General features: G+C 30.8%; 1 protein-coding gene across 2 annotated transcripts in view; it reads right to left on the reverse strand.

Moving 5' to 3' along the window:
- Positions 1 to 15,741, reverse strand: part of LOC106473234 (zinc finger protein 708-like) — a 37,995-nt gene extending 22,254 nt beyond the window's left edge. Inside the window, exons 1-4 of one of the 2 annotated variants that reach the window (XM_022401709.1) lie at positions 15,328 to 15,741; positions 12,382 to 12,950; positions 10,698 to 10,836; positions 7,725 to 10,264 (exon numbers count right to left, since the gene is read on the reverse strand). In XM_022401709.1, coding sequence (XP_022257417.1) covers positions 9,291 to 10,264; positions 10,698 to 10,836; positions 12,382 to 12,950; positions 15,328 to 15,631 — 1,986 coding nt within the window. In that variant the 5' untranslated portion in view covers positions 15,632 to 15,741 and the 3' untranslated portion in view covers positions 7,725 to 9,290. Of the gene's footprint in view, positions 1 to 7,724; positions 10,265 to 10,697; positions 10,837 to 12,381; positions 12,951 to 15,327 lie in introns of those variants that run through there. The other variant, XM_022401708.1, reaches the window with a different exon arrangement.
- Positions 15,742 to 16,970: the final 1,229 nt, after the last annotated feature.

Below are 16,970 nucleotides of genomic sequence, written 5' to 3' on the forward strand. Positions count from 1 at the left end.
AAAATCTAACCACATGAATTCTAATATGTAAGTCACTTCCTATACATATCGAATAGAATCTAATATGTAAGTCACTTCCTATACACATCCAATAGAATCTAATATGTAAGTCACTTCCTACACATATCCAATAGAATCTAACCACTTGGATTCTAATATGTAATGCACTAACTACTTGGAACTCTGAACCAATTCTGCTCCATGTTTTTCTTACACTAGCAAAAATAAAATTAAAAAAAATTATTTAAGTTTTGCTTCCATGTCTCAGTTTTTTAAAATTACATCCTAATTTAGATATCCACAACCTTTCCAGCAGTACAACATCCTTCTTATAATAAAAAGACCAAACTGAATTTAGAACAAAGTCAAACAAATCTTATAAAAACTGAAAACAATATTGTTATTTTCACTTAAGAGTTTTTATGAAAAAAATTCCAGGACAAAGTTAATTCTTATCACAAGAATCATACAACATCTATCAGAAACTTCAAACTCCTCTGAACAACTATATCCAAAAACCATTTCTCTCTTTATATAGAAAATTTTCCTATACCCCACATAAATTTTTAGAACCATCCATATCCATATATATTCTTAATATATAATATATTCTTAATATTGAAACACATTTTCCACATAGTTGGTCACTCATTAAATTTGTTAAAATACCTTAGATTGAGAACAAAAATCTCCTAAATATTATTATTATCTAAAATCTTAACTTGTCAGATATCTTACTATCAAAATCATTTGCATAAATAACAAAGCACATTCTCTGCATAATATCATAAGACTAATCCTTTCATACATATATTAGAACTGAAGTAAGACTTTTCTGATGGACAATATGTAGTTGTTATACAAATATTTGTTGTTAGTGGAACCAGACAATTGATAAAATGAATATTTATAAAGATGTGGCTTTAGTTTTATGTTTCTTATTAGCTGTGGGAAGTGAAAAAATTCATTAATACGTAATCAAAATCAAAAAGTGTTCGAAGAAAAAGAACCAAACAAACCTTATTTCAAATAATAATAACATAAATGGTATAACGTTTTAAAGAGATTTATGATCAAGGAAAAATATTCAATTAAAGGATAAATCTACTTTTAAGCAATGTTTATTGGCTAAAATTAACTTTTGAATTATAAAATTATAACATTAAAAAAGTTAAAACTTCAAAATTGATGTTCATAGAAAACACCATTTCTGGGAATTAATGGGGCTTATTTCTTAATATATAGTTACATATAAAAAGTAAAACTGATACCAACTAAAGAAATACTCATACCCTTTCGAATATTTTAAAAAATTCCAGATGCTCTGGACTAGCAAGATTTATATATAAACACTGATTCTCTATTGTATCTCACTCACTGTCTCAATTAATTTAAAACTGTATTAATTATGATATGAACGTTGAAAGAATAACTAACTTTCGATATAATAATATTTGATTATGTTTAAAAATACAATATTTGTATTAAATTCCAATTCTGAACTACGGGGTAAAGTTCAACAACTAACTACAAACTATAGTACAACTAAGATACACTACTCTTACACTGTATAAATCAATTTAAATTAAATATAGTAGCTCAACATTTACTTGCCTTAACTGGCTAAGCCTTTAACTTTTAAGTTTACAGGTTTGAAAGTTTAAGTTTAAACTTTTAATTTTTGCACTTTAACGGTGAAGTTCAAACAGATTGTTGAAAGTTCGGAATAGAACGACATTGACAGTTAACACAATGCACTTGTAAGACTCAAAGAGTAAAATATGGATAGATTATTTTAAGATAAATGCCACATAAAATGTTCTTTCGTAAAACTTCGATGAGACTTCTTACTTTTAGTGGTAAACACGAAAGAAAGCTAAAAACCGAAACTAAAAATCTAAACTAACAGACAGTTATTACCGATCACACTGTTGTACAACGACCAGTCAAGAGTAAGGACATAATTGATACTATATGTACAGACCTTTGTCTTGAAGGAAAACAGTAAAGACGATGTCGCTGCAATGGCCATTTTCAACTAAAACCTACCATTTAAAATTCAGCTACTAAATATTTATATATTTACTGCTTCAGTTATATGGAAACTCGCAAATAAGTTAGAAATATTCATGGTCATTATAAACGATCAACGATTACCGATCTTCTCCGCCATTGTACGATTACATACACCTGGTGTTTTATCATATTTCCCTGTAGAGGGCAACAATATAATAAAAACTATATGAACCTGTTTCTCTTTCAAATAGAGAAGGACAAAAAAAGTGTAATAACTGAAATAAGCGAGTGTAATAAATACGTTTTAATAAATATTATCTATATATATACACATATAATACAGATGCGTTTATTTATAACGTTATATGGTGATGTAAACATTGTGTATGGAAGCACATCATGCTAATATAATAATAAATCGACAACAACGATTTATAAGTACAATCAAGTGGTTTTATTTTTGGGGGAACATACACATTTCAGAAGAAGACAGACCAATGTTTTGTCGAAACACGTAATATGTCCCTCAAAATTAAAACCAATTCATTATGCTTATGAATCGTTGTAAATTTAGTGTTATAATGGAAACCTAAGATTGCGATGCACGTTTTTCTTTCTCTACTGTTAGAGATATAAAAGTAAAAAAGACTGATATGTGACATTTTACTTTCAGTGTATTACGTCTTGTGAATAAATTATGAATTTTCTTTTAAACGATTACGCTCTCAAGTCATAAACGTTCATCAGACATAATATCGCTTGACATAATGACGCCTAACGTGAATCATCGACTTTAAATAATTTTTAATAGGTTTATCACTTTAGTTGTTTTTCTAATTTGCAAATGCTTTTTAATTTTTTAGACTTGGGGGAAAATCTATGCAATGTTATAACATAGTATATAAATATTGTGGCTTAAATATTTTCATAACATTAAAATATAACATGGTGTTAGAAAAACACGTTGGTTCAAGAAGTCTTGATAGAAATTAATAAAAACCTTATAACCTGAGTGTATGAGCTACACTGTACCGGAAATGAAATGCTTACAACAGTACATAGAGAAATAAACTAAACATTTCCTGGAAAACTAGATGACCTTCGTGACGTCACTAAACTCCCTTTATATATACATATCACTCATTTGATTACACCACCATTCCCAATTTGCCCCTAAAAAAAAAGGGTCCACCTTTCGAAAGCGCTCGGGTTATAAGATTTTTATTCATTACTATTAAAATATAACATGTATTTATTGAGGTACATTGATAAAAAATGGCAATCTGTTTGTTCATGGTTAGGATCTTACCTGAACAGAATGTTCGAAGCCCGAATATCATCGTACAGTTTGGTTTACACATCTTTTCTTGTGTTCGTCAAATTATCGAGCTGGCCCTTAAATTGAATAGCTTCATTAGTGGTCACGTAAAATGAATGTTGAAGAACCCCACCTCTCCATTGTTCTCTTAGCGAAACTTATCTGACGATGTGACTTTGGCATTCCGGAGAGTTCCGATGATGGTTAAGGTTAAATGTAGCCTTCAGCTGTTTGTTCTTGGTAAATAATGAACTGATCTAGCTTACATAGCTTTGCTTTTTCCATCAAGAGAACTCTGCTAGAAGCTATATGGACATATTTATTGTTTTAGTTGAAATAGTTTTGTGGTAAAACATGTTCGTTCTTTCTCTTCGTTGAACTTGACTAACTTGCAAAGTCTCAGGCTTCGTAGTTAATGTTCGCTCAATTTTCAAATCTCCATAATAAAATATCTAGTTTTGTTTAACACATAACACTTAGAACTTGGCTTAAAACTTTTGAATAGTATAATGTTCTAAGCTAAACCCTTTATTATTTATATACCGACGTGTCATTTTTAAACTGAACGTTTTTAGTTACGTCTCGTGTAATTCTTGCGAATTCTTATTACCTTTTTAAAACTTTTCTTTAATCACTGCGCCCTCTAGTAGTTCCATTATGTTTGGAAAATTCTTGTGTGTGTGTGAGAAGCACAAAGTTTTTGTACTTAGTTATGGCTTGACTATGGAGTCTGGATGCAATGTTTAAAGTTGTAGTGCAGACAATTTGTATTTACCATATCACACACTGTTTGGTGTAAAATTCACAATATTTGTTTCATAGTTAATGTTATTTTAATTTAGATCAAAATCGTTAGCCTGGCAAGTTTTAGTGTTTTGTTTTTACAAACGATTTACTTCTCCAACAACATTGGATTTTAATGTAGAACTTGAACATGAAACCACAATAACAAGAGGTTCAGAATGAATTGTAATGCAAAGTTTTAATACGTTTGCCTCAACTGAAATATGTAGACTTAACACAAGTGTTTTAGTAAAGAAAACACATTATTAGAAATTAACAAAACATCCTGACACTTGATCTCCATTTTCAGACTGAATGACAAGAATACTCTTTACTTACAGTGTTGGGTATTCTACAGAAAATAAAGCAAATTTGTAGTTTCAGTGTTTGGGTACTCTACAGTGGAGTCAAACTACTGTACAGGAAAATAAGGCAAATTTGAGTTTTAGTTTTGCTTGGAATTACCTTATAAACTCCAAGCTATGCTATAACTCCCAGAAAGCCAGATCATATACATCACTAGGTAAATCCCATTAACAAATATGGAAACCAGAGTTCCTAACATATCTATCTCCATGTATGACCAACATGCTAGAAACTCATAATGATTAGCCTAAAGAATTATCCAGCAAGTGTGAAAATAGGCATGTCTAACATATGAACACGTGCAACAGTTCCTAAAGGCAGGATTAACACAGTTCAGGGAGGGTACATCCTGTTAATATGGAAATTGCAAAAATAGAAAAAACCTGCAATAAAATATACTTTTGTTTGTTGGTTTTTAAGCTACATAAAGGCTATCTGTGCTGTGACAACTATGGGTATCGAAACCCGTTTTTTAACATTATAAGCGTTCAGAGACATGCTGTTGAACAATAAGGAGACAAAATAAAATTTAGGAAAATGTTTTGAATAAAGGAATACTCATATAGTATAGTTCAGAATGACTTAATTTATATCACTGCATATAGTGTTAATACTACTCAATTCTACTAGAGTAACAAAGAGGATGACAGTAAATCCTTCTAGAATAATTCTGACATCATGTGGAACAGGATGTCCTTTTTAAATACTAATAATTATTCTGAAGGTAAGGAGAAATTAAGATGTTACTCCTTAGTTCTCATGTGTTCAAAGGTAAAAACAATTTTGGGATGTTACTTAAAGTACAAATTGAAATACCAAGTTTGTACATGATCATTGTTCTACTTTCAAAACTTGGGCATGCACTTACAGGGACAACACTGTTATTGTCTGAATTTTCAAGCAAAGAAATCTTAAACTTTAGTAGAGTACAACAATCTTTAAAAAATCCTTCACGAAAAACTTACTAATAGGTTCAGTGGATCATTCTTTGATTTTTTTACAGTGAGCTTTGTTGCTGCTGGTACTACATCACCACGTTAATAGTAATACTTAATATTTCACCATAGCAAATTGACCATTACATTTGTGAAACTTGTGTCAGTTTTATTTTTATATAATTTTTAATGGCAGCAAATTATACTGACAGGGCCGGCCCTGTAAACTGGTGTTTTATTTTTTCTTATTTATTACTGTACCTAAGAATCAATAAACAATACTGAATGTGTGTCAAATGCAGACTATGTGAATTTGTAAAATGAACACTAATATTTTAGGTTTTCTCTTAGTTACAAACTTATATACGTACAATTAAAAATCTTGAAATTCCTCTTTACATTAGAGAGATGACATTTTGTTAAGCACATGTGCAGATTTTTCTTACATTGAAACTAATCTCGTTTTTGTGGCAGAATTATCCAAGATGAAACATATGTTAATTCTAACAGGTTAAAGTGTATAACTACACAGCATTTTTAGCCGATATTTTAATCTCCATTACTTGCTACTTTTTAAATATTGGCTGTAATGCACATTAAAAACAAGATTGTATAAAAAAGTAAAGCACCAAAATCTTAATGATAAACAAATACCAGAACAAATGGGCTTTTACATGTTTTTGAAGATTTATTTAAAAAAAAAACAGTACATTAAAATCTGTACTGTTAATGGTTACTTATACTGTATTAGTGGACGTAAAAAAAACATTACATTAAAATCTGTACTGTTAATGGTTACTTATACTGTATTAGTGGACGTAAAAAAAACATTACATTAAAATCTGTACTGTTAATGGTTACTTATACTGTATTAGTGGACGTATAAGCATCATATAACTATAACTGTAACTCAAACAAATTACACAATAAAATATTGTTTTTCCTCCACATCCCTATAACTGTATTTCAAACAAGTTACACAATAAAATATGGTTCTTCTGCTACATCCCTTTACCTGGAACTCAAACAAGTTACACAATAAAACATGGTTCTTCCGCCACATCCATATAACTTTAATTCAAACAAATTACACAATAAAATATGATTCTTCTGCCACATCCCTTTAACTGGAACTCAAACAATTACACAATAAAATATGGTTCTTCTGCCACATCCCTTTAACTGTAATTCAAACAAATTACACAATAAAATATGGTTCTTCCATCACATCCCTATAAATGTAACAAATTACACAATAAAATATGGTTCTTCAGTCACATCCCTTTAACTGTAACTCAAACAAATTACACAATAAAATATGGTTCTTCTGCTACATCCCTTTACCTGGAACTCAAACAAATTACACAATAAAATATGGTTCTTCTGCCACATCCCTATAAATGTAACAAGTTACACAATAAAATATGGTTTTTCCTCCACATCCCTATAACTGGAACTCAAACAAGTTACACAATAAAATATGGTTCTTCTGCCACATCCCTTTAACTGTAACTCAAACAAATTACACAATAAAATATGGTTCTTCTGCCACATCCCTTTAACTGTAACTCAAACAAATTACACAATAAAATATGGTTCTTCTGCTACATCCCTTTAACTGTAACTCAAAACAAATTTCACAATAAAACATGGTTCTTCCATCACATCCCTATAACTGGAACTCAAACAAGTTACACAATAAAATATGGTTCTTCTGCCACATCCCTTTAACTGGAACTCAAAACAAATTTCACAATAAAACATGGTTCTTCCATCACATCCCTATAACTGGAACTCAAACAAGTTACACAATAAATATGGTTCTTCCTCCACATCCCTGTAACAAGTTACACAATAAAATATGGTTCTTCTGCCACACCCCTTTAACTGGAACTCAAACAAGTTACACAATAAAATATGGTTCTTCCCTCACATCCCTATAACTGAAACTCAAACAAGTTGTACATTACTTTCAGTAGTACTACAAGACATAACGAAACAATTTAGACTTGTTACTGTGACATTTTTCATACAAAGTAGAGAATTATAAGGTTCACAAAAATGAGAGAAAAAATTTACAATTATCTTAAACAAATAAATGCTATTTCCCAGTTCAAAAAGAAGTGTAAATTTCCCCTTCCAAAAATATACCACCCATTTATTTGATTTTTACTTCGATAAGAGCTTAAAAAATGAGTTATTTATTCACTGTTAAAAAAAAGCATAAACACAAAATTAATGAACTGTTTGTGTGTGTCAACATTATACAAAAAAAAATCTTAAAACATTCAAGAATAGACCACACCTTTTAGAAAAATAAATTATGGATTTTTCTTTTCTTTTTATACTATACAATGTTTTAAAAAAGTACATTTATATGAACTCGGGGCTAATGCCATAGTACTCTTAAACTGTGTTTCTCCTTGTTCAAACAGCAAGTGTAACACTGTTCTCCAAACGATGGACAAATGAATCTCCAGATTCCTTCATACTGTTGTCACAAATACATGATCCACAACCACCTCTAGCAGTCTTGAAAGGATGTGGTCAGTTTTAAAGAGTCATAGCTGAACACTAAAAAGTCGGAACACCTGAAAATCTAGATGTTTTAAAGACATATAACAAAACTGAATAGAATCAGTTTACAATAGATGACCATTTACTGGTATTATGAGAACTGTGATACAAGACAATTTCAAAGAAAAAATAAAGAATACAAAATAATATTATAACTAAACTACAACACACTGGCTTTTATAATTTACAGGGAACCTATCATAATAATAAAACATTTCCTAATAACATTTAAATCATATATAAGTAACAATCACTATTAGTAGGTGAATCACACAATCTATAAACATTCACGATTTATAAAAGACATTATAAAGACAGATAATCTTTTCAAAGTTTAACAAGTTGCTATATAAATATATACAAATATTACGAAAAAAAAAACCTAAATAAAAAAAGGTATGTAGGGCTGGCTACTGAAACGGAAGAAGATAGAAGTGGACATATCACTAGATCTGGCTAATGATCACGTAACAAACTATGTTATCTTGTCTTTACATGGAGAATAAAATTCCCACATTATTGGCTTCCTAACTTGGTGTTTGAACATAATCTAAGCTTTTGTCATTATATTTTTCCTTTAATTAACTTTAAAATACTACTTTTATGGTTAATTTAAAATTGAGTAGCATTTTACGATTGAAAATTATGGTTCTATCTGTTTTACCAGTGAGAAAGCCAGTATTGTAGGGTTTTGTATTCTGCACGTAAAGTCGAGAAAATTATGGTTCTATTTGTTTTACCAGTGAGAAAGCCAGTATTGTAGGGTTTTGTATTCTGCACGTAAAGTCGAGACAGCTTAGTTTGCTACCTAGGGATACGTCCACTTCCATTTCTATCTTGTTTGGTTCCCTTTTTATAAGTTCAGTAGCCAGGACTACATAGCTTTTTCATTTAGCGATAAATCTTTTTCCTAATACTTGTTTGTTTACATTTTTTTTTATAAGATGGCATAAGTGGATTACAAGGTTATAGTGTATATATTCTAAATCTATAAAAATTTTGCATAGAATAATAAAATAGATAGTTAAGGATCGTGAAGACTGTTTTGCTCTATCAAAAGATAAAATTATAGTTACTGCTAGAACCAGGTTAAGCACTAGGCCTCTTGAAGAAAGATGATGATGAACAAAAATAAAAAATCTTGGTTTTGGCTGTTCACCACCTTAGGACACTGGAATTTTAGACTTAATTTATAACAATTACACGACTTTTAATTTCCTGTACTTGATTTTAAGTTCCTCCTAATTATCAAAACCAACTCAGTTTCCCTCCAAGGATACCTCAATATTCATTATTTATTTCTCATTTTTATGACGTAATAAGTGAGATCGTAAGTGAGCTTTTTGCCTAAATGTTTTTTTGCAGACATCACAACCATATGGTTTCTCACCAGTGTGAACCAGCTGATGTTGTCTTAAGACAAAAACTCTTGTAAATTTTTTACCACAGACATCACATTTGAATGGTTTCTCACCTTTATGAGTCAACTTGTGTGATTTTAAATGTGAATGTGATCTATAAGCTTTGTCACACACATTACAACTGTATGGTTTCTCGCCAGTGTGAATCATTATGTGACATTTTAAATTTGTATTCTGTCGAAACTTTTTGTGACAGATGTTGCATTCATAAGGTTTCTCTCCAGTGTGGATTTTTCTGTGACTTATTAAGGCAAATTTCTGTGCAAATCTCCTGCCACACACATCACAACAGTATGGTTTTTTTTTCCTGTGGATAACAGAATGGTTTTTAAGGTAAGGCAACAACTTAAATGCTCGGCCACAAACGTTACAGCTGAAAAGTTTACTTTTTCTGTGGATTAACTGATGATTCCATAACGATTTCTTATTTATAAAGTCTTTACCACACTCATCACATTTCAACCGTTCCTCCTCACCACAGCTCAAAAGTTTAGTTCTTTTGTGGATCAACAGATGTCTCTTTAACTGCTTCTTATTTTTATAGTCTTTACCACACTCATCACATTTCAACCGTTCCTCCTCACCACAGCTCAAAAGTTTAGTTCTTTTGTGGATCAACAGATGTCTCCTTAACTGCTTCTTATTTTTATAGTCTTTACCACACTCACCACAACTCAACCGTTCCTCCTCATCATCACTCTTGTTTTCAGTGTAAACCTTGTGGCGCGTTCTTAGTTTCCTACCTTCTGTTTTGTTCGTGTCGTTCATGGAAACGCTAGTTTTATTAGAGCAATCTCTAGCATCTTCTTTCTCTCTCAACAACTGAATGCTTGTTTGGGTCTTTGATACTGCAATCAGAAACAAAAAAAATTCACCTATTTAGATTATGTATTAATGAAATTCTAAAACCATTTAAACCATACTTAATGAGTTCAAATTCAATGATGAGGAACCCACTTTGAGACTAATAATGGCTGGAGATGGCTTGAATGGGTAATGAAGAAAAACTTTAATATAAGTTTAAAATAGCAGCAAATGTACAACGTTTCGACAAGGTTTTTGTCATCATTCAAGCCATCTCCAGCCATTATTATATTTAACGAGTACTTGTTTCAAACTACTAGACTAAATAAATACTGTTTTCTTATGAAAAAATATGTTGGAAAGTTTACAGCAGTTGTAAGTTCTCAAGTCTGTATACAATAAGTAAATTGTCAGCAGTATTAGCAGTACCAAAATAAAACCTTCTATTGTACTACAAAGTCCAGATAAACTGCTTACCACTTGATTGCATTGTGGGTTCTTCACCATGTGACGTTTTCTTTTTTCCTTCCTTCATAAACATGGTCTGAATCCTACTTTCTTTACACCTTTTTCTTGAGATAAAGCTATCAGCTGCTGACTCCTTATCTTTTGTTGTCTAACAAGATAAAAACTTTCTTTTTTAGAACTTATGAAAAAAAATATTAAAAGGCTGATGTTTAAATAGTGTTGAATGGACACTCAACACAACACTATCAAATATAGTTTATCAATGTATACAGTTCCAATACATATTAACAAGTGTTTGAAATAAAATCATTAAACCCCATAAGTGAACTCCATAAAATTACCCAACAGCTCAAACAGTGGTCTGTCATCCACCAGATTCTTAATAAAGAAATGATTCTTCAAAATGTTCATTTTCTGGACTGTAAACAGCTCAGATAAATATAAACAAAAAACATGACACTCATCATTAACAGAAACCTTCAAGGAACCATCAATTAATCAATAATCTCTGATTTCACATCCACCACTTCCATTACCAAATTTATCATTTTTAAGTGATTGTTGGCTACCCATGAGCTGAGTAACTGTCTACACATTTATAGGCATGTACTACTGAATCCATTTTAAGCAGCATGTTTTTTTTCACTTTATCTGATATAACTTTCCAACCCTTTTAAACAGCTGTCTACACTTTATTACTAGGCATTGGAAGTTTATGTTGTTTTTGTTTTTTTGATAAAAGATTTAGCACCAAGGATCACATATAAAATGTAATACTTAAAATAAGACCCAATAACTTGAGCACTTTCGAATAGTTGACTATTCTTCTTCAGGAAGTTTATGTTAACATTAATTCTGGAAATGACCATATGTATACAAGGTACAGTGTGCCAGAATATTTTCCTGCTAAAAACAATGTAGAAAAATTAGCTTTAGCAATATGTAAAAGTAAAAAAAGCCTCTTAAAGATATTTACTAACTTAAAGCATTCATATTTTCGATTAATTTATACTTTTTATAACATTTAAATGCTTTTGTATTAGAGCCAAAAAAGTAGTGGAATTTGATAATTGATTAATTTTCAGACTCATCAGTTGATTGCATTCAACTAATTGAATGATCTCATGAGACTTGGAGAAATGACTAAATAATAAGAAATATTAATTCCAATTATTCGATTTTTTTTTGTGAATCGTAACATGAATTACTGAAGCTGCACAACCTTGGATTAATAAAAATAATGAGAAATCATAACGGAAATATTTTGATTACTTCGACAGTTAAACAATTAAAATCAATATTTGGAAATATTAATTTTCATTAGTTATTTATTTTCATAACATCAATCAACTTAACTGTAATTTCAATTAATCAATAATGTTATGGAATACCAATCAATACTTTATATTTTATACCAATCATTTTACTTATTGAATGTTTCACTTTCAAGTGTTCCAGAGATAGCTATTACATTTTACAATTACCGTTGATTTCATCTTTGTATTAACACATTCTTATTTATAACACAATACAATAAACTGTTCTGTATTTACCAGCTCTACACGCTAAACGGTGTAATAACTTTTTACTTCTATTTCATGTAGCAGTTAACATATTCTTACGGCACAACCTATGATTCTAGAACTGCCTTTATTCTACATCAATAATTCATCATTATCTGAAGGACAACTACCTCAGTTTCTTCTTTCTTATGTAAAACTTCATCCTGTGATAAAGCAGATACACAACTTTCTTCTGTTTTAACGATTTCCATCATAGATTTAGAGTCAGAATTTTCTTCTTTACTGTCAAATATTTCACATACAGAGTTGGAAAGTAAATTTGTTTTAAAACTATTGTCACAAGCATATTTGGTTTCTATTTCTACTTTTAAATCTTTCAGGTCATATTTGGTGTCAAGCTTTCTTTCTGATGTATCTTCATCAAGACAGGTTTCCTTCTTACAAGCTTCATCAGTGGATCCAGAAAGAGCACCACTTCTCAAATTTTCTTCCCCACTGTCAAATATTTCATATACAGAGTTGGAAAGTAAATTTGTTTTAAAACTATTGTCACATGCATATTTGGTTTCTATTTCTACTTTTATATCTTTCAGGTCATATTTGGTGTCAAGCTTTCTTTCTGATATATCTTCATCAAGACAGGTTTTCTTCTTACAAGATTCATCAATGGATCCAGAAAGGGCACCTCCACCCAAAATATCTTCACTAACGTCAACATGTAGTAGTACTTCTCTTGTATCTAAAAGCAAAATTTAAAATTTTGTAAAAAAAAAAGTCTAAGGAAGAAACAATTGAACTTTAAGTTCTCCAAATATAAAAAATAAAAAAAACTCAAATTTGTGGTAACTTCATATAAATATTATTTTCTAAATGGTTCACTTGAGATGTGAAGTGTGTTCTACAGGTATTAGACAAAATAATGGTATATAGAGAGATGTTTGAAGAACCCTGATAAAGAACCACCATCAGTGTTTTTAATCTCAAGAACTGTTTTGGGGAACCATGATGAAGAACTACCACAGTGTTTTTAACCTCAAGAACTGTTTTGGAGAACCCTGATGAAGAACTACCACCAGTGTTTTCAACCTTAAGAACTGTTTTTGGAGAACCATGATGAAGAACTGCCATCAGTGTTTTTAACCTCAAGAACTGTTTTGGAGAACCATGACGAAGAACTGCCATCAGTGTTTTTAACCTCAAGAACTGTTTTGGAGAACAATGATGAAGAACTACCACCAGTGTTTTCAACATCAAGAACTGTTGAATTGTCATTTTTTTGATCGTACAAAGAAGTCTTCATTTTTTATTCAGAAGTCTTCTTTGTTTCTTTATATGATCAAAAAATGACAATTCAAAAAAGGAGAAAAAAAAATTTGGCTAAAATAAAATGGGGGGGGGGCGAGCAATTGCTAAAAAAGGAAGTGGCCAGGGACACTAAACATGCATTTTTTTTATTTGGGTTAATCTCTCAGAATAATACAAATTATAGAAATAATTTTAACATGAGATTCTTGTTCCTTATATTTATATAAAAAATTGTACAATTTCAGAACTATAATAAATGTTTTAAATCTATGACAAAACCTTGTCGAAACATTGTAAATTTGCTGTTATGTTAAACTTGTATTAAAGTTTCTTCATTACCAATTCAAGCCGTCTCCAAGCACTACTGTTTAGATGACTTAGGAGATTTTTCAGTCACAACACCAAGATCATTTTCTTCAACTACAGTATTTAACGTATTCACATTTAAATTGTGAAAACCTACATCCATCACCTTACATTTTGGATAGTTAAACATCATCTAGCATGTATTGGTCCAATACATCAAATGATTTAAATCTCCCTGTAAGTCTGTAGCATCTTTGATACAGTTAGCCACCCCCAAAAGTTTAATGACGTCTACAAACTTCAAAATTTTATTAGTCTTCCGGAGTGAATATCATTAATATAAATCACAAACAGCAGAGGACCCAGCACATGTAACTTGTGATCCAGTCAGATCTAACTCCATTTATTACTACTCTCCAGCCAATTTTCTATCCAAATTAATAACATTTCCCCCATACCCACAGATTTAATTTTTGTAACAAGTAATTAAACAATATAGCCAACTACGAGACTTAAACATTTACTTTTTAAACATTTGTCAAGGCTCCAAAATAAGGCAGAAACTATCATGCTAGTATGTAACATCTCATGTAAAAATTTCTACAAATTTAAAAAAATGAAGTTGCTAGGCATTATTCATTTTAAATTAGAATCTATAATTACCATAAAGTTCACGTCCACATTCTATATTTATATCAATCAAGAGGGCATACTGACAGCACCAAAACTGCTGCATTTTCAAGTGTTCAAATACATTGGAACAAATATAGAACGTTGTGAAAAATACATTAAGCCTAATCCTATTGTCTTACAACAAACACAATTAATTATAATTGTAAGCAAGTTTTATAAGCAAAGAGATTCATACCATTATTCCACATTTGTGTTGCAAAAAAATAAAATTTACCATTCCTCTCTTTTTTCAATATATACTTCATTTGATGTAACCCATTTTTGAATTCTGTTGCCTCCCCTCCATTTGGCACAGAGGTATGTCTGCAAACTTACAAAGCTAGAAACCGTGTTTAGATACCCATGGTGGGCAGAACACAGATAGCCCATTGTACAGCTTTGTGCTTCACTTCAAACAAATTGAATGCTATTATTTCTTCTCAAATGCAAATAAAACTGGTACATACGTGTTTTTTTCCACTAACAGACTGCTGTTGATTAACAGTATAACTCAACATTCAAAATTAAATCGTAATTTTGGAGAAAACATTCATAAAAACTAGGTTAATAAAGTGAAGTGTAAAATTAAAGTGGTCTAAAAACAAATTAAGTTAATGCTACAAATATATTGTGTTATGTTACATGTTGAAGAAAAATTCACTAAAGGATTTTTATTAAATATATAGTTTTAAGTTTCCTTTAACCATATGATACAAAAAATATATGAATAATTTTAATCTTAAAGTTTCAAGCTTCACTTCAGCCTTCACGCATAGCAACAATTTTCTCACTACAACTTCAACTTTAAAAGATAAATTTGAAAATTTAGATACCTGCTACCGCTAGGACTTTTGCTGCAAATGTTGAAACGTTCTCAATCCTAACGTTAGATGTGCTGTTGCTACTAGTAGTAGTGTTAATGTCTAGCTCAACACATTTATTATTTTCGGCTTCTAAACTACTATTACTATTAGTATTACTACTACTTTTTCTCTTCTGCCTAGGCCTACACCAAACTCTTACAATTTCGTTAACACGTATTAATGGGTTTTCTTCATTTTCGTAACCCAATATCGAATCACTACGACAAATTTCAATTGCATTATTATGAAAAAAATATATAAGCGCAAACTTCATTATTATTAACAAATTAATCCTTAATTACTCTCTTCTTCGATAAATAACAAATCAAAATCCAACTTTAAGAGCGTTACACTGAACTATCAGCGCGACATCAAGTGGTGAACATAGGAAATTTGTATCAGTATGGTATATTGAAACATTGAGAAATTCTTCAGAAACTAAAATATAATTATCCAATGATTAAGAATTAATAAATTGTTTTCAAAATAGACTGTTAATGGTTACAAGTATAACAAAAATTTGAGCGACCCAGAAGATCTTAGAAAGATAATTCATGGTTGCTCGAAGTAGCTTCTTTGAGCGTCTATAAAATTTACTATTCATAATAGAAGTAAAAAATAAACACTCGAGACTTTTTCGAATTCGATGAGGAGGAACCCACTTTGAGACTAATAATCCTTGGAGACTTTGATAATCACTTAATGCATTACAAAAAATTGTGGCAAATATACAGCTAATTATAAGGTTGTGATATTGAAATGCAGGCAAATAATATTTTTCTACTTGCTTTAGTTGTTTAGAACTTAAAAAAAAGAAAATATGTTATTTAGTTTCCAGACTACCCTATATCTAGTAATCTCCCGACAATTCCCGAAGGTTCGAGAGAAGGAGTGGCGTGATACTAGTCACGTGACCTCGCTGACGCAACAATATTTATATATATAAGATGGTGACAATGTGACGGGGTAATGTGTGTAGGTAGTGAGTAATTGAACTGCAATCAGAGAGTAATGTTGAAGTTAACGTTCCTTGTTACAGCGTTTGATATAGAGTGACTGTTGAAAATAAGTGTATCGGTAAAGTTATATTCAGAAAGCATAAACCAGTTTTATTAAGAAAGGACATTTGCTGCTAAAGTTTCGTGGGAACGAAGTTACGGAAAATCAACTAACGACTGGAGGCGTAACAAATTGGTGTCAGAGAGTGGGGCAGAAAAAAAAATGGAAACGAGAAGTGGCAAATCAAACTACAGCACAGCAGACCTAATGGCAGCAATACAAGAACAGCAAAAGAAACAAGAAGAACGAGAAAAGAAACAAGAAGAACGAGAAGAAAAATTACAACAGTTGTTTGAGGAAAAAGAATGAAACAAGACGAGAGACAACAGCAGTTGCAAGAAAACATGCGACAGTGGCAGCTTGAACAACAAAATAAACAAGAAGAGAAATTACAGCAGTTGTTGGAGGAAAAAGAAAAGAAACAAGAAGAGAGATTACAGCAGTGGCAACTGGAACAAGAAAGGAAACAGAAAGAAAGTCAGCAGCAACTACAGGAAAGTCAACAACAGTGGCAAGTACAAATAGAAAACATTAGTAAATTTCAAAGCGAATTA

Source organism: Limulus polyphemus, unplaced genomic scaffold (genome assembly GCF_000517525.1).
Source record: "Limulus polyphemus unplaced genomic scaffold, Limulus_polyphemus-2.1.2 Scaffold5993, whole genome shotgun sequence".
Classification (NCBI taxonomy): domain Eukaryota; kingdom Metazoa; phylum Arthropoda; class Merostomata; order Xiphosura; family Limulidae; genus Limulus; species Limulus polyphemus.